A 25,663-nucleotide genomic window follows, 5' to 3' on the forward strand; every position below is an offset into this window, starting at 1 on the left:
TAGCGAAGGTCACTGAACTTTATGTAACATGACTGGGGTTCATATATCAACTTTGCCACTTGTCATGTTGCTTAACTTCTTTGAACTGATTTCCTCTTCTATAAAATGAAGATAACACCTTTCATAGAAGTATTTTGAAGACAGATTCTAAAACATAGATAAAAGAATTCTCATTATTATAAGAAACTTGCAACTTTTCATTCTTTACTATAATTTTATCCATTTTCTATCACATCCTAATTTAAACCTTCAGTTTTTCCATAAGTTGTAAGTGAATAAAACACCCATGGCTTTCTAATTGGAAACAATATCTTAGTAGCTTATAAAAAATATTTTAATTTTTCTTTGAGTTCCACACTGTTTTTTTGTTTTGTTTTTATTTATTTGGCTGCGTTGGGTCTTTGTTGTGGCATGCGGGATCTTCGTTGGGGCACGTAGGCTTCTCTCTAGTTGCGGCAAGTAGGCTCTAGAGTGCGCAGGCTTAGTTGCCCCACAGCATGTGGGATCTTAGTTCCCCAACCAGGAATCGAACCTACTTCCCCTGCATTGGAAGGTGGATTCTTAACCACTGGACCACCAGGGAAGTCCCAAGTTCCACATTGTTTTTTGAAATAAATTTCTGTCAACTTTTGAAACACCTAAGTAACAGTTCATTCTGTATTGTTTAATCTTTTCATTTGAAATATAAAACTCTTTGAATATAATTTTTCATATTGTAAAGTGTCTTGGCATTGATATACTTATTAATGCAAGTAATATGATAATTTAGTTGTGTCTGACTCTAAACAGTTTCTTCTGTTTGGAAAGTTTAGAAATAATGAATCAAGATTTATTCAACATAATTTATATGTTTTTAAATCAGTATATGTAGAATAATTTGAGGTGTTTTTTTCCATTGGTTACATAGGTTTTGTGTATTTAAAAATATTGATTATTGCCCTTTAACAGAGTCATCAGTTGTATGTTCATATGTAGAATTACAACTTAATTATTTTATTTATCTGCATTCTACAGCTGGCAGCCTGTTATCGACTACATTGATAGTAAGTTTGAGGACTACCTAAATGCAGAATCTAGAGTGAACAGACGTCAGATGCCTGATAACAGAGTGCAGTGTTGTTTATACTTCATTGCTCCTTCAGGACATGGGTCAGTACCTTGATGCTTCTGATAACCTTTTTTGTTGTTGTTTTATTATTACTCATCTTTGGGTGCATATTTTAGTAACCCTCATCTCTGTGGAGTACATTTAACTTTACCAGTTGTAAAGTTCCAAATTCCATATAAAAATGGCTTATAGGAAGCCTTTTTTTAAGTCCTAGACAAACTAACAATGATTTTACTTAGTTTGTCATGCATAAGACTTTACCTGCTTCATGGAAAGGAATATTGTTTCCATCATGTTTGGTGTCTCAATGTGGCTAATTTAGCTTTCTTTTTGACCAATCTGCCACTAATTGAACGATCAAATAAGGAGAAACAGCCATCAAAATTAGCTAGACATATTCTAAGAAACTCCAAAGATGTTATTTACTATAGATCTGGTAGAGAAGGCTGCAAAAAAAACTTAAATACCAAGGTTCTCATGTGCCATTTTTTTCTTCACTAAATCTACTTGTCTTCTTGTTTCACCTTAGCTGTCACAGTCAAATTGGTTAAGTATCATATCATCAGTACTAACCTTCTACTTATTAGGAGTTAAAATTAAGATGTGAGTATCTAGACATTTATCTGATCTGATCTGTTAGTATGGCCGGCCTATAATCCTTGTTTTGTTGTTTGTATTTCTTTGTCATTTTGAGTAGATATGTGGGTCATTGTCAACTGCAGATGTTCGTAATTACTCTTCTTTCATCTTTGGATAAATGACTCAGCATAACTCAGCCACCTGATGATTGTAACTCTACCATCTCTCCACCAGAAGGAACTGGACTGTTTTATAGCATCAGACTAAATAGTATTAAGTCATCTAACACCCGAATTACAGTAGTGTAAACCAGTTCCTTCAAAAGAGTACCTTTCTCTTCTGTTTTTTGCTTTTTTCTTCACCTTTTGCTAGATAGGCTAGTGCCCATTATCACCATCTTGGCTGAGCAGAAAGCCTTAATTATTTAGATTACCATTTTTGCACTGTCTGACTGTAGTGGTGCAAATGTTTCTTCTTTTATTTCTAATATTATTCTACAGTATTCTCAGAAATTTACATATTTAAAGCACAAAATTGACTCATCTACTTAAAAGACTCAAAAAAAAAATTCTCAGAAATACCACACTGTATGGCTTTTTCTTTGTCCTTGTTAGCGTCTTCCTGAATTTATATATATACATATTTTATCATTCTAGTTTAACTTGTTAGGGCTTTTTCCTGGAAGCCAACAGGGTAAAATCTTAACCTGCAGTTAAATCAATAGAAATTTGTCAGTTTATATCCAGTTTTATTATTTTAGATCTTTTGGACTCTCACCAAGATTTGGTAATTCTCATGAAATCACATTTCTCTTATTCCCTGTGGGAAAATATATTTCTTAAAATTGCATGGGAAATACGATTTTTTTATTTAAAGAAAAAAATTTGAAATTATGTGTAGTGGCTTTGGGCCATTTCTTGTTTGTCACAAGGGATGAGAGTTCCAAATTTTAATTTCTTATGTATAAAAATATGATTTTGAGTAGTTTCTCAGCTTAACTATTTTTAGAAATGGAGCAAAGTTTTGCCCATTGGTATGTGCTACTATGGATTAAGTGAAAGAATATGACACTGAATTTTCCGTAGAGAGTTCCAAATTCCCTGCTCACTACATAGTGAAATTCCAGGCAACATAATAGATGAATTAGGACCTTTCTGTCTTATCTGGGTAATCCCTGGATTCCCTTTTTAAACGTACTGTTTTTGGAGTAAATATAAATTGGTGCAACAGCGTATTTTCAGTGTCCCCCATCTCACCCCACCAATTGTAGTCACTGAACAAAGGGTTAATTTATGATTTCAGCTGTTGTTGCTTCATTTTCTTTGTTCAGTGATTGGTAACTGACTTGGAACTTGAATTTTGTTTTGTTTTGTTTTGTTTTTAATTTATTTGGTTGTGCCAGGTCTTAGTTGTGGCAGGTGGGCTACTTAGCTGCGGCTCACCAGCTCCTTAGTTGCAGCTTGCCGGCTTCTCAGTTGTGGCTTGCCAGCTCCTTAGTTGCAGCATGTGAACTCTTAGTTGTGGCGTGCATGTGGGATCTAGTTCCCTGACCAGGGATCGAACCTGGGCCCCCTGCATTGGGAGCACAGAGTTTTATCCCCTGTGCCACCAGGGGAGCCCCTGAACTTGAATTTTATTTATTTATTTATTTATTTATTTGCGGTACGCGGGCCTCTCACTGTTGTGGCCTCTCCCGTTGCGGAGCACAGGCTCCGGACGTGCAGGCTCAGCGGCTGCGGCTCACGGGCCCAGCCGCTCCGCGACATGTGGGATCTTCCCGGACCGGGGCATGAACCCGGGTCCCCTGCATCAGCAGGCGGACTCTCAACCACTGCGCCACCAGGGAAGCCCCCGAACTTGAATTTTTAAATGGTGTTTTTACAAAATTTTTGAATGTTGATTGCCACTTTGAAAAAAACAGTGTCACTTAGTGAGTTTTATATAGTTTTTTTCCCTTAGAAATATATATATGTATGTATATTTAATAAATACTTGTCATTTGCCCTCTAGTCATTTTACTTATTTTGCTGTAGGCTTTGAGGTTAAATAGTCTTTTCCCTCTAATTTGGGTTTATCTTCTAGAAATTCTATAAAGGACTTTCCATTGTGTAAAAAAAACATTTAAAAACTAAATTTGTTGGAAAAGATGACCTGAAATAAAACTAAATGGACAGAGGAAAAATTTCAACTGGAATGTAATCTACTGTGAAATAAGTGTTTTCTGCTGTTGACATTTTGTATGCTTCTGAAATTTGTATTCTAATTTAAAAGGGCGGAAAGATTTTATCGGGGCTTTAATAAAGGTTACATTTAAAGTTTGATTTTTTTTTAACTGATTTAAATGTACTTCAGCCCTGTTGTTTTATATTTGAGAAGCTGACTTCCCCAATTTCCTTGTTACGGCTATTTTCAAGCATCTTTCTCTTTAAAAGTTGAAATAATATAATGTTCTGCAAATGTTGTTTTAAGTGTAAAATCTTGTTAACTTGGATTTTGATTTTAATATTTTATATTAAATGCTCTTATGATTTATTAAAATTTTAGATTAACTGATTCTGTCACCGGCTTAATGAGGTGGTAGTGGTGGTAATTTAAATTTGTCATGAGTGTAATCTGGAAGGTGAACCCTAAAAATTTACAAATCTGAGATTGATTGACTGGGCCATGGCTTTTATCTTTAGTGTCATGATGTAATGATTGATGAAACAATCAAAACTTAAATTTTTTCTCAAAAATTGAAAGGTTTTTCAGTTAGCACTAGTGAGGTAAGGGTGCTATTTACAGATAAATATAGTGTTATTCCAGCCACACACTCTTTTCTGAAGTTTTTTCTGTAGTGTTCTCTGAATGCCAAGATCAAAATTCAGAGGATTTAAGACGAGAATTAGAATTGGAGGTAGCTATCTTATTTCTCTGTATCTGCCTTCCTGCCTCCTTACCCCATCTTTCTGCCAGTCAGTGTCACTACCACAAAGAAGTATATAGTATTATTTGTTAGTGAAAAGGAATACCTCATTAGTCTCTGGACCCCCAATACGCCCAACATTGTATATATATTAAACTACAGTACTCTAAGAGAACGCTAAGAAGGGCTTTCTCTTTATTTTAAAATATTAGTCAATAAAATTTATAATGAAATTAGATCTTTATTCCATTTTCCTCATGTTTTATAAAAGTTAAGGAATACCACACTTCTGCACAAAATATTGCTGTTACCTTCATTTATTTTTGTAGAATATTAATTTTTAGTCTACAGTGTATTCTAGATGTGAGGAATAGCAGGTTTTTATTTAAAGTTATTCAAAGATGTAAGGAAAACCACAGCAACTTACTTTTTTAGTCAACAGATATTGGATACCTTCTCAAGTACTGACACTGTATTAGATATAAGAGATACAGATGAATGAGACAAAGGCCTTGCTTTTGAGGATCTTCTAGTGAGAAGATGGGAAAACCAAATACATAAGTAAGCAGTTACTATGTGGCAAATTGAGTGTTGTGATCCCTTAGAAAGATGCCTAGTCTTAGGTTAGAGAAGAATTCCCAGAGGAAATGAGGATAGTAAGCTAGGTCCTAAAGGATGACTAGGAATTAGGCAAGCCAAGTAGAAGGGGGATGGGAATGGAGTGTGTTCCAGGCAAAGGCAGTAGTAGCTTATGGCCAGAGATCAAAGTATGGTGCTTTTAAGGAATTGTGAGAAGTTCAAAAAGGCTGGCACGTTGGAAGTAGGAGGTAGCAAAAATGCTAAGGGATGCTAAGAGATGAGGACAGCTGGAGAGGCTATGTTTTCACAGGGCTTGTAGGCCACACTAGTTAAGGAATCTGGCTTTAGTAAGGTTTTTAGTCAAGGAATGACCTGATGATCAGATTTGGATTTTAGAAAAACCATTCTGACTGCAGTGTGCATGGTTTGGAGAGATAGATTCTTGTCATTATCCATACTAAAAGTATACTTTGGTGGCCTGAATCAAAGTAATGGAAATGGAGATAAATATATAAATATCTTTATTTGTTCAGCAGGTCCTGGGGAATCTTTGGAATTGAGGATTAGAGGAAGGAGGAATTCTGGGTTTCAGACTTGAGTAATTGGGTGGATTGTAGTGCTGTTCACTGAGATAGAAAGCACAGAAGGGGAGGGAAAACGTGGGGGCTCAGATGAGCTTTTGATTTTGAGGTGCCAAAATGGGATATCCGAGTAGTATTTCCACTGGGTGGACACAAGCCTGGAACACAGGAGTGAGATCTGAGCTGGGTATAAAGACTCGGGAGTCATTGACCCATAGAGGATAATAGAAGTCATTGTAGTTAATGGTAAGCTTACAGGATGCAGAGTGAGAAGAGAAGACCTTCTAGAGAATTCTGAGGAATGTACCTATTAAGGAGACTAGCTTACAAAGAGGATCCTGAAAATTACCCTAAGTGAACAGCTTGTGAGGGAGTAATGTCAATGCTGCATAATGGACAAATTAAAGAATACTGGTACACACCACAGTATTTATGAGTTGGCTGCTGCTAATTAATTTGCAGCATGGTAGTATTTGGTGACCTTCTTGAAAGTATAATGGCAAAGTGGAGGCAGCAGTTAGAGTGTAATAGGTAAAAGGGATGAAGAAGATTCTCTTTTGAGCTTCTTCTCTGAGAAATATAGTTGGTAGCAAGAAGTGAAGGAGGACTAAATTTTTCATTTAAAAACAAAACAAAGATTTCCCAAGTTTTGGGTAGTAAATGTAGAGACCGCTGTAGGAAAGCCTATTAGGAGCCTTCCTGGTTTTTCTAATTCTTCTTTAGGGCCCAAACCCTATGACCAGGGTGTTAAAAGACAGGAGTCAAAGCCTTCTTAGCCACTCCAATGCTTCTTGAAATCCTGTTCTTCCTAACTGTTGCTGGGCCAATACACCTTCAGGGAGTGTTTCTGATGAGTAAGTAAAGTAGTTCCAATGTATGTAATTTAACGTTGGGATGTGAAGAATCTCTTCTCCCAAACTGATCAATCCAGTCATATTAAATATTGTGTATTTCAGACTTAAACCATTGGATATTGAGTTTATGAAGCGTTTGCATGAAAAAGTGAATATCATTCCACTTATTGCCAAAGCAGACACACTCACACCAGAGGAGTGCCAACAGTTTAAGAAACAGGTAAGTAGAATGAGTTTGAACTCTTGGGTTTCTAATATCATTCATGTAATTTGCAGTTTTTTGTATTTTCAGTATAATGTGTTACAGTGTATTCCTCTTGCTACTTTACTATATGGTTGTTTACAGTGTATTAAAAATAACTCTTGAAAATAGTCTTCTGCTTTAGTTTTCTCCTAGGAGCCCATAAGTATTATCATATGCCCTTATCCTTTCAATTTAAATAGGCTATTTTAGATGTTTCCGTATAGCTTCCACCAGCACCCCTCCCACACCCTTTAGAATTACTTTCCTAGACTGAATTCCCAGGAACAGGATTACTTTTTGAAAGGGTATGATTATTTTATCTCCCTCCCCCACCTACCCATTTTGTCATGGTGCTTTCCCAATAAAACAATCAAATTCGTTTTATAATGGGTATATTTGTTCCAGTGTCTTGCCAGCATTGTTTGTCATTTTTATTTTTAAAACTTTTTTGGAATAAAGTGGTACCTAATTTGATTTAATTTAATTTTCCAGAAAAGCTGAACACTTTAAAGCAGGGGTTTATTTTTCCCTCATTGTTGTGTTTGGTTTACTATATATTATATTTTATGAAATGTAGGGTCAGTTTCTGGAACTATTGTACTTTCCTATTCCACTTTCCTATTCCACTTTCCTATTCCAATTTCCTATTTTTAAGTTTTAGGCCAGTTTTCTGTCTTTTAAACTGCAGCTATGTTGTATAATATTTTTAAACAGATGTTAGAGTTAATTATCTCTTATTGTCCTTATAGTCCCTTTTGTAACAAGATACTTTGGTTCTTCACCTTTTTCAGTATGAATTTTAGAATAACTTGAAACCTATTACAAAAACAAAAGCCCGTGGAAATTTGCTTTGAAATTGTGTTAAATCTGTATAAATTTTGATAATGTTTTAGTGTATCATTTTTACTACATATATCTGGTATTTCTACCAGGAGTATATGTTTTTATTTTATGCTTATTCACTCCATTTTTATTTTGTAATGTGCTGTTTCTAAGTTCAAATACTAATCATATAATAACATTTCTCCTCTTCTGTCTTGATTTGTATGTATCTTGATTTGTATTTGTTCTAAGAACTAAGAGATAAAGACGAATAAGCAATGATCTCTACTTCCGGATTGGTCACATTGTAGGGTTGTACAATTTTCTTTTTCTTTGTTTATGCTTTTAAAAAACTTATTTTTAAATAAATTTATTTATTTTATTTATTTACTTTTGGCTGTGTTGGGTCTTCGTTGCTGCACACGGGCTTTCTCTAGTTACGGCAAGCGGGGGCTACTCTTTTTTTTTTTTTTTTTTTTGGTGGTACGCGGGCCTCTCACTGCTGTGGCCTCTCCCGCCGTGGAGCACAGGCTCTGGACGCGCAGGCCCAGCGGCCACGGCTCACGGGCCTAGCCGCTCCGCGGCATGTGGGATCCTCCCGGACCGGGGCACAAACCCGTGTCCCCTGCATCGGCAGGCGGACTCTTAACCACTGCGCCACCAGGGAAGCCCGGGGGGCTACTCTTCGTTGCAGTGCACGGGCTTCTCATTGTGGTGGCTTCTCTTGTTGCAGAGCATGGGGTCTAGGGCATGCGGGCTCAGTAGTTGTGGCTCGTGGGCTCTAGAGCGCAGGCTCAGTAGTTGTGGCGCATGGACTTAGTTGCTCCGCGGCATGTGGGATCTTCCCAGACCAGGGCTCGAACCCGTGTCCCCTGCATTGGCAGGCAGATTCTTAACCCCTGCGCCACCAGGGAAGCCCTAAAAAACGTTTTTAACTAAGGGTGTTGATCAGAGTCGTCTAGAGAACTTTTTCAAAATGAGTTACTGGAGCATATTTCTACCAGTTGGTTCTGTAGGTTAAGATAGGGCTTCTGTATTCATTATTTTGAAGATGCTCACTCAGGCCATTTTAATATACAACCTCTGACTAAGAACCACTGCTCCTAGAGCTAGCTGCTAGTGTTCCTTTCTTCTTCTAGTCATGTATTTGACATCTCATCGTTTATCTTCTTGGGTTTTTTTGTATATAGACATATATAACTCAATTGTAAAAAGTATGTGGTCCTATTTTTCTCAGTGGCAGTTTTACTTCTGTCTGGTTTAGTAACTGTGTTGCACATTTTGTTTACGTTCCCTTTACTGCTGCTGGGGACCCCGGCAGTGAGAGAAGCGCTGAACTACCAGTACAGGCAGGGAGCTAGCTATAGGTATATTAGCCATCAGTTTGTTATGAGTTTGAATAGGGTAGGTATTCAACATTATTTAGATGTCTGTATTCTTATTAGAATTTGGAGTGATTTTGGACAAGATAATTTAATTTGAACTAGGTCATTCTGATGCTATTAATAAGTTTGTCTTTCTTTTTTCTGCACTCTCATTGATTATTATTATAAACTCATTAGCTTCTTAATTTCCAGGGCATGTTTTCTCCCTGTGTGCTTGCTTGATCTTATATGTGTTGCTCCTTGATTTGTGTGCATGCACATGTACATGCAAGGATATTTTCTGATAAGTGTGCACTTTGTTTTTCCTGGAGCCAATGCTATACTTAATTTTCCTTACCTTTGCTAAATTCTACTAAAAATTTTAGGTGAGTTTAAGCTTTGTTGATTCAGATGAATAAAACAGTTGGTAAGAGTTTATCTAGAGGAAGTATCTCAGTCATTATAAATAAATGACCTAAAGCCATTAGAGTAGAAATCAGCTAGAGAAATCCCTTTCTGGGTTCTTACATCATTTTTAGAACTCTTTTGGTTATAACCATATGACTTTTAACACTTCTGCAGTAATTGGATTTTGAGAATGGTACTTTTATATATCAACTTTATGGTTAAAAAAAAGACTAGCATAGTACTTTGGTTTTAGATGACATTTTGCATCATTGAAAAACAGTAAAGGAACTGGAACTGAGGACTCAGGAGTTTAAGAAGAGTATAATAAAAATAAGGCTACTGTACTAAAATTATGTGTGATGCTCTTTTGCTGACTTCCTCTTTCATTTTAGATAATGAAAGAAATCCAAGAACATAAAATTAAAATATATGAATTCCCAGAGACAGATGATGAAGAAGAAAATAAGCTTGTTAAAAAGATAAAGGTAGGTTCATTCCCATACATATACTAAAATGTTTTAGGGACTTAAATATACTGTAATAGCTGCTGGAAAGACCAAAAATATCAGTGTTTTTAAACAGTTGACTTACAAACTAAATAGAGAGGTTATTCAGTATTGAATTCAACTTTATGATTAACTTTGTTGTTTGGCTATTATGTATCATAAAGCATTATATGGAATAGAGAGATGAATAATGTAATTCTTGTCTTCATGTGGTTTTCAGTTAACTGATTTGATATTTTATAATTTTCCCCCTAAAAACAGGTAATGGGAAAGAAAAGGGGGGCGTAATAAGAAGGGAAAGGATTTGTTCTTAAGCACTGTTATGCTTAATCTTTGTTTTAAGACCAAAAATATGTTTTCTTTTGTCCTTTCATAAGAATCAACCAAAAATCTATACCGACATAATTTTCTGTATTTTTAAATTATAGTGGTTTCCTAAGTACCCTGGACCTAAAAATGATGTACTGACTAATGGCATTCTCTGCCTCCAGGGCTGTTAGGGTTGGTTTGTGATCAGGTAGGCAAGCTAGCCACAAGCCTCATTTTTTTCCTCTAACTGCTAATATATTTTTTATCCTTTTTAATTTTTCCAATATGGGGCAGCTTCTTTTTGGAATGATGTTTTAACAAATAATTTGATCAGCATATGCCTTAGTATTCTTAAATTTTCAGTGAAAATATTTTATTTATTGTTTACATTGGTGACAATACCATATAATGGCATTTTACTAAATAGTAATTGAATGGCCTATAAAAATGAATGCAGAAACTGTCGGGGTAATAATTGTTTTTGCTTATCTGTTGAGTAATGTAACTTCTTTATTATTGAATTTGTGAGGACTACAGAGATATATTTGAACAAGAGTACTTTGTTTTATAGGACCGTTTACCTCTTGCTGTGGTAGGTAGTAATACTATCATTGAAGTTAATGGCAAAAGGGTCAGAGGAAGGCAGTATCCTTGGGGTGTTGCTGAAGGTAAGGTTTTCTTCAGTGAATGGCTTTCTATAAGATCTCACAAATGTGATTAAAAATATTTGTATTTATAGTAAGTAGTATGATATGCATACTGCATTGATACAGTCTAGATTTTCAAAGATAGTTCTGAATTCAGTTTCACTGAGTCTCATTTCCTCAAGTTTCTCAGACCTTGTGTCCTACTAAGTCAGGCAAGTACGTGTTAAATCTTAACGGTGTAGTACTTTAGAAGGCACTTGTCAGTACCCACCCTGCCACCTCTGCCTCACCATTAAGTCTATTCCTGTTTTTTTGTTTGAAAACTCTTACAATGCAGGAGTTCTTTACGTGGGGACCAAAGATTGCTTCCAAGGGATCTAATAAACCTTCTGAAATTGAGAAGAGTTTTGGAAAAGGCCTGTCACTTTTATCTGAGTCTCAGATGGGTCTGGGACCCTCAAGAATGAGAACTGTCAGAAGCTCAATTAAAACATTCACAGTTTCTTTTCCTCAGGGCAGAAGTCACCTTTTTTGGCATCACATCTTTAGAGCAAAAAGATTTCATTATTAAGAGATCCTCTACTAATTTTTTAAGGAGTGTTAAACAACAATAAAATCTTAGTTATAGCATCAATTCTCAACAAGGCCTTCTTGGCAATAGACATGTTTCCCCAAATTTGTGTTTATTATACTGGTTTTACTAATATTTAATCTTCTGTATTATAGTAACTTGGAATCAAGATTTGAGTGATGATTGTTCTCTTTGTTGGTATTACTTTGAAAAATTCTGTAATTTTTAGAATATTTTCCAAGTTAGTTGTTATCAGTGACTTTCCCGACCAGTGATACTGTGCTCATTCCCAGCTCTGTCATCGCCATGTAACCTTCAGTTGCTGAGCTGAGGCTTTAGAACTAGTACAGCCCTTAGAAATACGCACAGAAGAAATTGCTTTGTATCTTTAGTTTTAGGTACCTCCCCCACCAAAGAGTGTTCTTTTAGTGATACGTTTTTAAAAAATAAAGAACCTTAATGTTCTTGGCTCAAGTTTTCATTTTAGTTACCTCAGGGAAGTTTTTCTAAAGTGATCCCCTGCTCACCCCCAACACTGAATTTTTAAAATGCATTTTATTATGGAATAAATGTATTTCCAACCAATAAAGAGAAATATATGATGTCCTCTTTCAAAATGTCAAAATTGTTTGCTTTTGGAGAGCTCATTTGTTAGGTTTATATTTTATCATTGAGGATTAAACTACAATAAAGTAATATAGCACAGTCGTCTGATGTGCCCTTAAATTAAGTACTATGTTACAGCGTTAAATCTTAATGAAAAATTGATCTAAGCTATTTTGCATATTCTCTCGTTGTTAACACCCAGTTTCCTCTGAAAAGACTGGGTTTAGTGGAAATAATGTATGTGATCTATTTTTTTTTTATAGTTGAAAATGGTGAACATTGTGATTTTACAATTCTAAGAAATATGTTGATAAGGTAAGTGTGAGTAATGATGAAAGTAACATAAATTTTTTCTTCCCCTAAATAAAATTAGAGTTAGACAGATTTAACTTTTTGTCTTGTATAAATTTAGCTAATTTAAAGTGGTATCTTCGTTCTAGCCCTGAAGTAAGCACCGCAGTAAGCACTGCAGTAAGCACTGCATAGAGACAACTTGGGTTATTTTGCCAAGGTTTTGAAGTCAAGAGCAAAAATACAAAATAGGCTGTGTGGCTAGGGATATATAGGAAAATGGGTCTCTTGATCATTATACTTTGTGTTAAGGTTTAATACTGAAAGAGGTATGGAAAGTGGAAAGGAAAAGGCTTTTGCTCTTCTTTAATGTGGAAACTGTGGAAGGGAGGGCTAAGTTTTGGGTCAAAAACTTGACTTTGAGTATTTAAAAATACATAGCTTGGTAGCTGGTGAGTGGAGTGTTTTTGTTACTGGAACACTGTGAACAAAACTGATCTTCCTCCCAGGAGGGAAAACATTACTCCTAAATTGTACCTTGTGCACCTGATGAAAGAGAAGGAAAGCATGTGAGAACAGGACGTTGAGGTTTTTCTGATTAGAGGACCAGGACCTGAATTGGAAAATCAGTAGCAGAGAGGGAAATCCTGAAGAAAAAGTTGAAAAGAACCAGAGACATTAGTGGGCAAGGAACAGAAAGGGGATCACAATGAACCTCAGTGTTTTCATGCTGAGGTAAATTCCTTTCTCATGCCATTTCATACCCTTTTGCTACTTCTCTCCTCTCTCATCTTGCTTGCTTCTCCAGACCCTCACTATGTACTATTCTCTTCAACCTCCAGTTTTAGATGGTCATCTTAAGTTGGTGTCTCTTCATTTTCATACTATTCACTTTCCCAAAACACAGGAATCTCTTGAGCTATGTTGAAGTAGTAACATGCATATTGATGATAATTGGAAATCATGGAACAAGAATAAGATCGTTCTTAAAAGTGGGGGAAAATATGAGTCAAACTGCTACCTCAAGAAATATACAAGAGATGAAAGTGAATTTTGAAATCAAAGAGATTGCCATGTAATTGGTTTTTCTCAAAAGACCTCATGACGGGGTGTTTTGGTAGAAAGTGGATGACGGAGTTAATTCAGCCATTGGGGTTGCCATGCCTCACACAGTGGGAGAAGAGCAAATGCATATGAAAGGGTGGTCATCTCTTGATTTTGAGAATACAACACTTCAGGTTCTGTTACGAACTCTTTCCTTTCACTTTCATTTTTAAGATGTGACTTCAGAAGAACTAATAATCTCTTATAATATTATATATGTAAGGAATGTTTCATAAGTATTAATTGCCAGTACATTCCCTCTGATTTTATTCTTTTCCTCAATTTTAAATCTATGCTACTTGCCTAGTGCCTGACACAATGATATTCTATAAATTTGTCTTATGTGTTTTTTGTTTTGTTTTGTTTTTTGGTTTTTTTTTTGCGGGCCTCTCACTGTTGTGGTCTCTCCCGCTGCGGAGCACAGACTCCGGATGTGCAGGCTCAGCGGCCATGGCTCACGGGCCCAGCCGCTCTGTGGCATGTGGGATCCTCCCGGACCGGGGCACAAACCCATGTCCCCTGCATCGGCAGGCGGACCCTCACCCACTGCACCACCAGGGAAGCCCATCTTATGTGTTTTTTAAATATGCAATCAATAATTGCCTATATACCTAAAATACTATAGACAAGAAGGCTAGTTACTGAGTCAGAAGCTAGACTTTGAACATTTGAAGGTACACAGTGACATCTGGTGAGTGGGACTCACTAGTATGGAAGCATTATAAGCAGGAAGGACCATTCCTGCAGGAAGATTTAGTACAGGAAAGCAACAGGACAATCATACATATGTATGAAAATATAAAAAATTCTAAAATTATGTAATATATAAGTAGATGTGTTCTGTGATGAGGTTGCTTAGATGTATTAAAGAAACTCAGGGTAAGTGGTAAGTGGTATGTTATCATGGAGTGGGTCAGATAGGAAGAGATTCATGGAAATAGATGCCTTAAGATGGATTAGGATAAATACAGTCATTAAATGTTTATTTGTGGGATTGGGAGTGGTCCTACTTAACATTTTAAACAAGTAGGATGAAGATATTGGCTTCAGCTCCTTGAGGTAGATGATTAGGCAAATTTGCTTAATAAAAAATTCATTTATTTGTTAAATTTGTTTTAGGACACTTGTTTTTCTTTCCTAAGGCATAAATGTTCACTTATGCTAGATGTTCATTTGGCTTCTTAACACAATTTTTCATTTATAGTCTTTGAGACGTGTAAAACATCCTTGATAAGTATGCTTTGAAAATGGTAAGCTTAGGAATATTTTACTTTATTGCTTTTCCTTTTAAGTTCGGAGGAGAGATGAGAACGATGTATATATTATGTAACTCATGTCTTTGATAAAGGCACCTAGTGGATATTTAATAAATACATGAAGGAAATATCAATGCCAGTGTTCCATATGTCTGTAAGTTCCAAGTAATTGAAATCCTGCAGGTTAAATTTAGGAGTAGTGGTTGCTTCTAAGAAACATTCAAGTTCAAAGCTGTGTCACTTTACTAATTAAGAGAACTAGCTGTTGCAGGCAAACCAAGGAAGACAATGGAAAGAGGAAAACTTGATAAAAATAAGTTTCAGGGTGTGGCAGTGGACAGTGCAGAAATCAAATAGAGAAGGAAAACAAAAGGAGGGAAGAGAGTGCTTTGTTATCAGCAATAAGAAATGGAAAAGATGAATAAATTCCGGAAACTGTGGAGAAAACTATATTACTAATTATTTTCAGAGTGGAGGAACGGGTTGATTTTTAAAAGGATAAAGTAAAATATTTAAGTAAGTGGAAATAGAGATTTCTATATCCTGAAAAATACCAGAACCAGGTAATCATAAAGAAAGCTATTTTAGTAAAAGGGAAGAATATTTCACTATCTAAAATGTTGATGACATTAACAAAAATAGTTTAACAACTAGTTAATAAGTCCACCTTATTTTTATTTTATACATCTTATATTTCAGCTACTAAAATACTTTATCTCAGGTCCTTTAGTTATTTTTCAGTGATTCATTGATGAGATAATATTTAAAAATTACAAGAAGATTGTTTCATATTGGCACAGTCATTATTCTCTGCTTAGAGAAACTGATAACAGTAATTTTAGAAAGTCAACAGTGTTTATTATAACTCAGCTTCAAATCAGTTCTTTTTAAAGGGCCCATTATGTGCTATCTGTGGCAAGAGTACAGAAGGTGATGGCATGTTTTTTGTAAAAGGGAGTTTACAGTATAGTTGAAAACGTTATGTGGTGTCACCTATAACATATATTGGTACCAAAAAAATGACTGACCGCCAAGGAGAAAGTTGTCCTGGGTTAGAGTGGTTTGACTTCGAGACTGCAAAGAGAGCTCCCAAAGCAGTAGAATTCTGAAGTTTGAGAGTCAGTGACAAATTAACATGAACTATTCAGTCCCAGTCATTGGATATGCTAGGAGTAAGGAACTGTCTGACTTGACTGAAGTACAGAAGGCTTTAGGTGTAACTCTAGTGGCCATAGAGAGGATATATTCATCAAGGGACAGAGTATAAAGGGAGATGAGGCTTGTGGAAAACACAGTCTTAGAAATAGGAGGAGTTAAACTATCAGAAAACTGCATGGAAATGTCCAATACTAGGTGAATCAGAGTAATTGAACATCACATTCTGTTTACAAAAGGGAAAGTAGTAGTAACTGTTTCCTGGATATCAGGAAGAATAAATACAGAGTAACACCTTTATGTTTGTCTCCCATAAGGGGATTTTGGTAAAGTGGTGGAGATGAAAGATGGGGGATTGCAGCTGCAGGAATGGATGATGAGAAAAGGGAAGATCAAATGATACAGAATACTCCCACACCACGTATATCCAAAAACACTGCTGCATTGGTAAAGGATACCGTAGAGCAGCTCAGGGAGTCTTTTAGCATCTTGAAACATTAAGGAATGATGAAATTGTCTCATGTATTGTATAGTTGTCTCCTATGGATTGATTTTATGTATGATAGATAGGCTATGAGCAGACATTCATTTAACCAAAATACCACATTTAATGGACAATTTGAATAAACAGAAATTTACTCAAAATTAAAATTCCCCAGTTTGCATCCAACTTGATATGTGATCTAAAGTGTCCCTATGTATTACCTGAATAAAAACTCAAATATTAATAATATTGCTAAAAGGAAAGCAATTTCTTTTGCTTTGTGAACTTTAGTAGGAGCTAATCTACTTTTCCTTCTCTAGTAAAATAAAATATATACTAAAAAGGTAAATACTCTTCTCTAGAAATGTCATTCTTTAGTAACTGAGAGGATTTATGCTCCTAAACTTTCATCTGGAACCTAATTTTCCATTGGTGTCAAGTTAGCTCATTGTGTCTTACTCTGCCTTACATGTGAATGAAGACAGATGGATGCCATCTCCCTTAAGAATAGTCTTTTGCTCATTTTAAGTCTGAAATTTTTGTTTTACTAAAATTTTGAATTTACACCAAAGCTTTCTTAATAGAAGCAAACTCTTGATGTGTCATTTTTTATGACAGAACACACATGCAGGACTTGAAAGATGTCACTAATAATGTACACTATGAGAACTACCGGAGCAGAAAACTGGCAGCTGTGACTTATAATGGAGTTGATAATAACAAGAATAAAGGGCAGCTTACTAAGTAAGTATACATTGTTTCCTCCAGAAAAGGTATTATTTATGTAGTAAATAATCATATTGTTTCATCAAATTCCTCTTGGCTACTCAATAGAAAATTGGGATAAAGTTCTTTAGGTACAACAGTCAAATTTATATTGTCAAGCTTTGTTTGTTGGAGGAAGTGTAGTTTTATAACCTTGTTCCTTAAGTGAAAGAGCCATGCATTCTCTTCTGGTCTTTGCCATCATCTTAATAACCTATGTAACACATTTAATAGATCCCCAACTAGAAATCAAATAACTCCTTCAGCATTTTTTTTTTTTTAAGGGAAGAGAACAGTTTCTACCAAGTAACCCTTAAACCCATTTTACTCTTTAAGATAAACATCCCATAGTCTCTTTAAAGAGAATAAACATAGAGCTTCTACCTTTTATTATGTCTTTTTAAAATAAACCATTTTGGAAGCAGAGTGTTTACTAGAAGATTATATAGAAATAAGGGACAGGACCAAACAAAAGGAACATTTAATTATTGTAGTCTTGGTTACCTTTTCTATTGCTATTGTGTATTTCCAGGGAGTAAATTAGCTGGAGTTTGGATTTCTTCTGTTGGTTGGTAGAGTGGTGTGAGTGACTCCTGAGTGTATAGCTTCACCCACCTGAGCTAGTATCTTCAAGATGTGGTTTTATGATGGTGTAGGGAAAAGAGATGTGTGAGGAGGCTGGTGAGTTAGCTGGTATAAACTTGGTAACCATGTCTGTTAACCATGGTAACCATGTCTGTTTTTCCTTTATTTGGGGTTGTTGAAGACCGTAAGTATTATGAAAACCATTTTAACAATGTATGTACATTTTTAGCCAGGTGTTATGTATTGATATTATTAGAGGATAATCCTGAAGGATCATCTGCATAATAAATAATAAGGGAAGCAAGTTCTCAAAGTAGCAATACTGTGTTATAGTGGTCAGCATTCCTTATAATGGAAGAGAAAAATGTTCCTTTTTGCTTTTTTAGTTATGTCTCCGCAGTGGCCCTAAATTCCGTAAGAAAGTGCACAAAGCGTTAATAATCATTGGCAGAGTCACAAGCAGTTCTCTTTTAAAACTGATCTTGGACCTAACTCTGTGTTTATTTTCTTCATGATGTTTGGGTTGTAGCCCCTAATCTCTTTCTTAATTTTGAATTTCTTCTTACACTATTATTAACCTGCTTATTTGAGGAAATTTATTGATCAGTTTCTAGATTTTTGGCTTTAGAGATCTCCGGAGAGCAATTGCTTTTACTTTAAAATTTTAATTAATTTATTTTTGGCTGCGTTGGGTCTTCGTTGCTGCACTCTGACTTTCTCTAGTTGCAGAGAGTGGGGGCTGCTCTTCGTTGCAGTGGGTGGGCTTCTCATTGCGGAGCATGGGCTCTCTAGTGCAGGCTCAGTAGCTGTGGTGCACGGGCTCTAGAGCGCAGGCTCAGTAGTTGTGGTGCACGGGCTCTAGAGCGCAGGCTCAGTAGTTGTGGCGCACGGGCTGTAGAGCGCAGGCTGAGTAGTTGTGGTGCACGGGCTTAGTTGCTCCGCGGCATGTGAGATCTTCCCGAACTAGGGCTTGAACCTGAGTCCCCTGCACTGGCAGGCAGATTCTTAACCACTGTGCCACCAGGGAAGTCCCAGAGTAATTGGTAAAAAGTTAAATTTCTAGACTCAGTCATTATCAAGAGATTCTGATTCAAAACATGTGGGATGGGCCTGAGAGTTTGTATTTTTAATGAGCACCCTAGATGATTTTTTGTTTTTGAGGGGGTTTTTTTGGCTGTGCCGCACAGCACGTGGGATCTTAGTTCCCCAGCCAGGGATCGAACCCATGGCCCCTGCAGTGGAAGTGTGGAGTCCTAACCACTGGACCGCCAGGGAATCCACCACCCCCGTCCTTTTTTTTTAACCCTTGATGGTTTCGATATAGGTGATTAGTAACGAACGCATGCTTTGCAAAACACTGACTTCTAGGAATTTACTACTGCTATTTTAAAAATTGATGTTTTTTAATATTTAAAATACAAGATTCTACTTGAGGTAAGGTTCAGTGCATGAAAAAAGGCAACGTTTTTAATCTATTTCTTTTTAGCAGAATTTGTATCAAACAAACAACTCTTATTTAGCACAGAAATATAAAGATCCATCATAGTGAATATTGTTCATAAAATTGAATCCATTTTAAATGCATTTCACTAGTTTATGGACTTTTTAACTGTTTAAAAGAAAAACATACACAATTAAAGCCACTGGTAGTTTTGTAATATGTTAAAGCGAAATGTATTGTCAGTACATATCTTTCATTATATGCATACATTAAGTGTATGCACTTAATGTTCGATTTTTTCTTTTAAACATTTGTTAATGTGCTAGAAATAAGGATTTTTTTTCCATAGTTTGAATTTAAGACTTTTAAAATAGTGCTATTGGGATATTTTTTACTGTTGGATGCAGGTAAGGTAATTCAGAGAAAAATAGTGTTAAAAATTCTTCTGCATATACAGAATTCTAGTGTGGATTACTTGAGTTAAACTATAATCCAGGTGAAAACATGAAAAGTAGGATTCTATTGGAAATGTATTTCTTAATGAGATGAATCATGTCTAAACTTTGCCTATGAAAATAATAAAAAAGTTTGTACTGCTAAAAAGCAGATTGCCCCAGGAGTTAGTATATTATTTAATTTTCCTTTAAGTAATAGAAAAATAAATATTTTTGAAGATTGAACCAACTGGGGAATGGTTGGAATTAGAACAGGTATTGATATATGATTTGTTAAATTAGGTTTTTACTACTTTATTGAATGATACATACTGAATCTGAAAGAAGTCACTTGGAATTTTTATCCTTTGATTGTATCTAGTATTGTCTTGAAAATGTTAGCTGTTCATTCCAGTTGAATTTTTGGGGAAAAAAAAATCAGTACCAGCAATTTATGGTGCTTTAGCCAATGTAAGGTGCCTTTCTTTATAGCTATGAACCCATCCACAGATAACTGAAAAGAATGGCTAATACTTAAATATGTAAAGTAAGCAAATGTGAGTCTGGGCTTCTTATTGATGTTCTATTTGTATTGCTCCCATGGGACTTTTTTCTCCCTAGCAATGCATCCTTTGATAATGGTGGTATGGAGAGATTGAGGTTTCAGGGAGCTCAGAGTGGAAAAGGTAGAGTCATTAAAGAGAAATTGCCAGTTCTCCAGCCACCTCCCATTGCTATATATCTTAATTCAGAGCATCCTGACAGGGACCCAAATACCATGTTTCTAACACCTAACACCACACCATGCCCTTAATAGAAACATGTTTAATACTTGGAGATACACTCTTACAGGTTTATGTTATAGTGTTTGATTAATCATTGAAAGAGACTTCTCTCTTGTCACCTGGAGGTTTTCATACCTTCAGGTACAGTGTACCTTAGTAAGGGATAGGTAAGAAGGAGTAGGTCTTTCTTCTGTAATGTGAGAAATGGACTATCTGTTAACTTGGAAATTTTCAGGCAGATCACTTTAGGCAAAACTTTGTATGGAAGTTGAGGATCTGGAAATTGATTCTCTTAAAACTGCACAGACTCAAGTAAGTCTCTTCATATAAATAGAGACCTCAGTTTGAAGACCACTGAACTTTGGTCCTTTAAAAAAAAAAAAGTGGTCATTTTATCACTTTATTACTTCGTATGGTCTCTAAACAGTATCTGCAGGGAATTTGAGAAAGAAACTTGCGAATAAGGTCATTTATTCATCTGATTGCTGATGGACCTGTGTTTTTTAATTGTTCTTATACAATATATAGACATATACATACACATACAGATATACATCTATTTAAAATTTATAGTTACATTAACCTTTGTCTGGCAGTGTACGCTCCACAGAGTGCTAATTACGCTTGGTTTTAGAATATAAGTTATTTTTTTTAATGTTAAGCATAGAGTAGATTAATTTTCTTATATTTAATTTTCGGAGCCAGTTTTGGATGGACTGTAGAGTGTACTGAACCATGGGTTAAAAATAAAAATATTTGGTATTTGGTTTATATGTTTCAAAATGTGCCTTTCTGTTTATGTTAGTGGTCCTCGACATCACATTGTATACCTTAAACTGAGACAATATTATATGTCAATTATATCTCAGTAAAGCTGGGGACAAAACCCAAGATTTTGATTATATGGTTAAAATCTGAAACATAGCTGAGCTTGTCTCATCAAATACTGGTTTGTCTCAAGGCTGGAGTCTGGAAAAGTGAGCTCTATTCTTAGCAGCTGTTCAGGTATCACTTGGGTCTGGCAAAGAAAATATCAAGTCATCTGTTTTCCTCAGGGAGAGTATATCTTGCCCACCCCTGTCCGGAGGCTGGAGGATGGTTAGAAGTAACAGAAAGGGAGGTCAGGTTCCAAATTAAAAGAGATTCAACAAGGTTGTAAAGGAAAGTGGAGAATTAACCATGTCAAGATTGCAGATCTCTTAAAGTAATCCCCCATAAGGGGAGAGGTATCCTTTTTTGTTCAACATGCTTTTTTAAAGTTTTACTTGCTTCTTCCTTCATGGTCTTCCTTACATCTTTTACAGGCATACCTTGTTTTATTGCACTTTGCTTTATTACACTTCGCAGATAATGTGTTTTTTACAAATTGAAGGTTTGTGGCACACTGCATCAAGCAAATCTGTCTTTGCCATTTTCCCACCGGCATTTGCTTTCTTCATGTCTCTGTGTTAACGTTGATAATTCTCACAGTGTTTTAAACCAGGGTTCCCCAACCCCCGGGCCGCAGACTGGTATCGGTCCATGGCCTGTTAGGAACCAGGCCGCACAGCAGGAGGTGAGTGGCGAGCAAGCGAAGCTTCATCTGCTGCTCCCCATCGCTCCCCATTGCTTGCATTACCACCTGAACAACCCCCCCGCCCCCCACCAAGTCTGTGGAAAAATTGTCTTCCACAAAACCGGTCCCTGGTGCCGAAAAGGTTGGGGACTGCTGTTTTAAACTTTATTATTATTATATTTGTTATGTTCATCTGTAATCAGTGATCTTTGATGTTCCTCCTACGACTCACTAAAGGCTCAGATAACGGTTAGCATTCTTCAGCAATAACATATTTTTCAATTAAGGTATATACATTGTTTTCTAAGACATAATGCTGCTGCACATCTAATAGACTACAGTGTAGTGTAAACATAACTTGTATGTGCCCTGAGAAGCCAGAAAACTTGTGTGACTCACTTTATTTCTATATCTGTTCTGCTTTATTGAGGTGGTCAGGTTGGCGTTACCTCTTTCCCATATGTTAATTTTATTTTTGTTTTCTACAGCCTTCTCCATCTGTAGTCTTGGGAAAACTCTGGATAACTGAATTCCTATAAATGACTGAAAATACAGGTTTCTAAAGGCTAATCCTCAGAACTCTTTTGGTACATGACAAAGTTTTCATTGATCTAAAGAGATATAAAGACAATTTTCTGAATTTTGTCCCAAGTTTTTCCAGAAAAAAATAATTTATTCAGTTATATCTTTTACTCTTGTTCATGTGTCCTTTCATGAAAATATAATGATAGTGTTGTTTTATTTACATTTATTTTTAACACTCTCACTTGGCAAAATAAAATGCTGGTAACTGTTGTTTCCCAGAATGTTTGGAAATTTTTGTTGCTCTTTGAAATTCTTATTTTAAGTGAAATTCCTTTGGAAAATTTTGTATGAAAATTGCTACATGTGTGTATGCATAGTGACCTACCACACCACTGAAGCAAAAATATGTAAATGTATTTGCTTAATGAGTTCTTCAGAAAAGACCACACATAATTTAAATGAAATGTGGTTGTCTTTCCATTACACTCAAAATGTGGGTCATGTAAGACAGCCACAGTAGGGCCTTACTGGGTCAGCCTTAAGTGTGGTCCTTGCTGTGATTCTGTTGTTGGTCACATGAAAAGGGTAAGTCATCTGGTGGCTTTCAGGAACTGTCACCCCTTGAATAGATCCCTAAAAGGAGCTAAGTTGTATCTTTGGGGGTTTAATGTGCTGTTCAGTTTATATTGTAGCCTTTTTAAAAATTTTTTTTTACCAGGTCTTTTCATTTTTTTTGACTGAGTTGCTTTAAATTTCTCTGACAAGTTTAAGTTTATAAACTTTAGCTTATCTACGTGTGTGAAGAAGAGTTTTCATTAAAAAGCAGGCAGGTAATGATATAATTTAAATGGTGTTTCTAGTCACCTAATAAAAAAACTTTCATTTGAAATGTGATGACAAAAAGTGATCCTTTTTCCAGGATCATACACCATGATCAAGTGGGATTTATCCCAGGGATGCAAGGATTCTTCAATATACACAAATCAATCAGTGTGATACACCATATTAACAAATTGAAGAAGAAAAGCCATATGATCATCTCAATAGAGGCAGAAAAAGCCTTTGACAAAATTCAACACCCATTTATGATAAAAACTCTCCAGAAAGTGGGCAGAAAGGGAACCTACCTCAACATAATAAAGGCCATATACGACAAACCCACAGCAAACATCATTCTCAATAGTAAAAAACTGAAAGCATTTTCTCTAAGATCAGGAATAAGACAAGGATGTCCATTCTCGCCACTGTTATTCAACGTAGTTTTGGAAGTCCTAGCCACGGAAATCAGAGAAGAAAAAGAAATAAAAGGAATACAAATTGGAAAAGAAGAAGTAAAACTGTCACTGTTTGCAGATGACATGATACTATACATAGAGAATCGTAAAGATGCCACCAGAAAACTACTAGAGCTAATCAATGAATTTGGTAAAGTTGCAGGATACAAAATTAACACACAGAAATCTCTGGCATTCCTATACACTAACAACAAAAGATCAGAAAGAGAAATTAAGGAAACAATCCCATTCACCATTGCAACAAAAAGAATAAAATACCTAGGAATAAACCTACAAAAGGAGGTAAAAGACCTGTACTCAGAAAACTATAAAACACTGATGAAAGAGATCAAAGATGATACAAACAGATGGAGAGATATACCATGTTCTTAGATTGGAAGAATCAATATTGTGAAGATGACTATACTACCCAAAGAAATCTACAGATTCAGTGCAATCCCTATCAAATTACCAATGGCATTTTTTACAGACCTAGAACAAAAAATCTTAAAATTTGTATGGAGACACAAAAGATCCCGAATAGCCAAAGCAATCTTGAGGGAAAAAAACAGAGCTGGAGGAATGAGACTCCCTGACTTCAGACTATACTACAAAGCTACAGTAATCAAGACAATATGGTGCTGGCACAAAAACAGAAATACAGATCATTGGAACAAGATAGAAAGCCCAGAGATAAACCCACACACCTATGGTCAACTAATCTATGACAAAGGAGGCAAGGATATACAATGGAGAAAAGACAGTCTCTTCAATAAGTGGTGCTGGGAAAACTGGACAGCTACATGTAAAAGAATGAAATGAGAACACTCCCTAACACCATACACAATAATAAAATGGATTTGAGACCTAAAGGTAAGACGGGACACTATAAATCTCTTAGAGGAAAACATAGGAAGAACACTCTTTGACATAAATCACAGCAAGATCTTTTTTGATCCACCTCCTAGATTAATGCAAATAAAAACAAAAATAAATGAGACCTAATAAAGTTTTTGCAAAGCAAAGGAAACTACAAACAAGACAAAAAGACAACCCTCAGAATGGGAGAAAATATTTGCAAACGAATCAACGGACAAAGGATTAATCTCCAAAATATATAAACAGCTCATGCAGCTCAATATAAAAAAAACAACCCAATCCAAAAATGGGCAGAAGACCTAAATAGACATTTCTCCAAAGAAGACATACAGATGTCCAAGAAGCACATGAAAAGCTGCTCAACATCACTAATTATTAGAGAAATGCAAATCAAAACTACAGTGAGGTATCACCTCACACCAATTAGAATGGGCATCATCAGAAAATCTACAAACAACAAATGCTGGAGAGGGTGTGGAGAAAAGGGAACCCTCTTGCACTGTTGTTGGGAATGTAAATTGATACAGCCACTATGGAGAACAGTATGGAGGTTCCTTAAAAAACTAAAAATAAAGTTACCATATGACCCAGCAATCCCACTACTGGGCATATACCCAGAGAAAACCATAATTCAAAAAGACACATGCACCCCAGTTCATTGCAGCACAATTTACAGTAGGCAGGTCGTGGAAACAACCTAAATTCCCATTGACAGACCAATGGATAAAGAAGATGTGGTACAAATAAATATACAATGGAATATTACTCAGCCATAAAAAGGAATGAAATTGGGTCATTTGTTGAGACGTGGATGGATCTAGAGACTGTGATACAGAGTGAAATAAGTCAGAAAGAGAAAAACAAATACCGTATATTAACGCATATGTGTGGAACCTAGAAAAATGGTACAGATGAACCGGTTTGCAGGGCAGAAATAGAGACACAGATGCAGAGAAGAAACATACGGACACCAGAGGGGGAAAGTGGCGGGCTGGTGGTGGTGGTTGGATAAATTGGGAGGTTGGGATTGACATATATACACTAATA

General features: G+C 36.0%; 1 protein-coding gene across 2 annotated transcripts in view; it reads left to right on the forward strand.

Moving 5' to 3' along the window:
• The window catches only part of SEPTIN7 (septin 7), a 66,713-nt gene that overhangs the window by 31,708 nt on the left and 9,342 nt on the right, over window positions 1-25,663 (forward strand). For both annotated transcript variants that reach the window (XM_069541017.1, XM_060020718.1), the window contains exons 5-10: window positions 1,015-1,149; window positions 6,709-6,826; window positions 9,837-9,929; window positions 10,831-10,927; window positions 12,347-12,398; window positions 16,992-17,117. In XM_069541017.1, the coding sequence (XP_069397118.1) occupies window positions 1,015-1,149; window positions 6,709-6,826; window positions 9,837-9,929; window positions 10,831-10,927; window positions 12,347-12,398; window positions 16,992-17,117 (621 nt within the window). The remainder of the gene's footprint in view (window positions 1-1,014; window positions 1,150-6,708; window positions 6,827-9,836; window positions 9,930-10,830; window positions 10,928-12,346; window positions 12,399-16,991; window positions 17,118-25,663) is intronic.

The sequence above is a fragment of the Delphinus delphis genome, chromosome 9 (assembly GCF_949987515.2).
Source record: "Delphinus delphis chromosome 9, mDelDel1.2, whole genome shotgun sequence".
Lineage (NCBI taxonomy): Eukaryota > Metazoa > Chordata > Mammalia > Artiodactyla > Delphinidae > Delphinus > Delphinus delphis.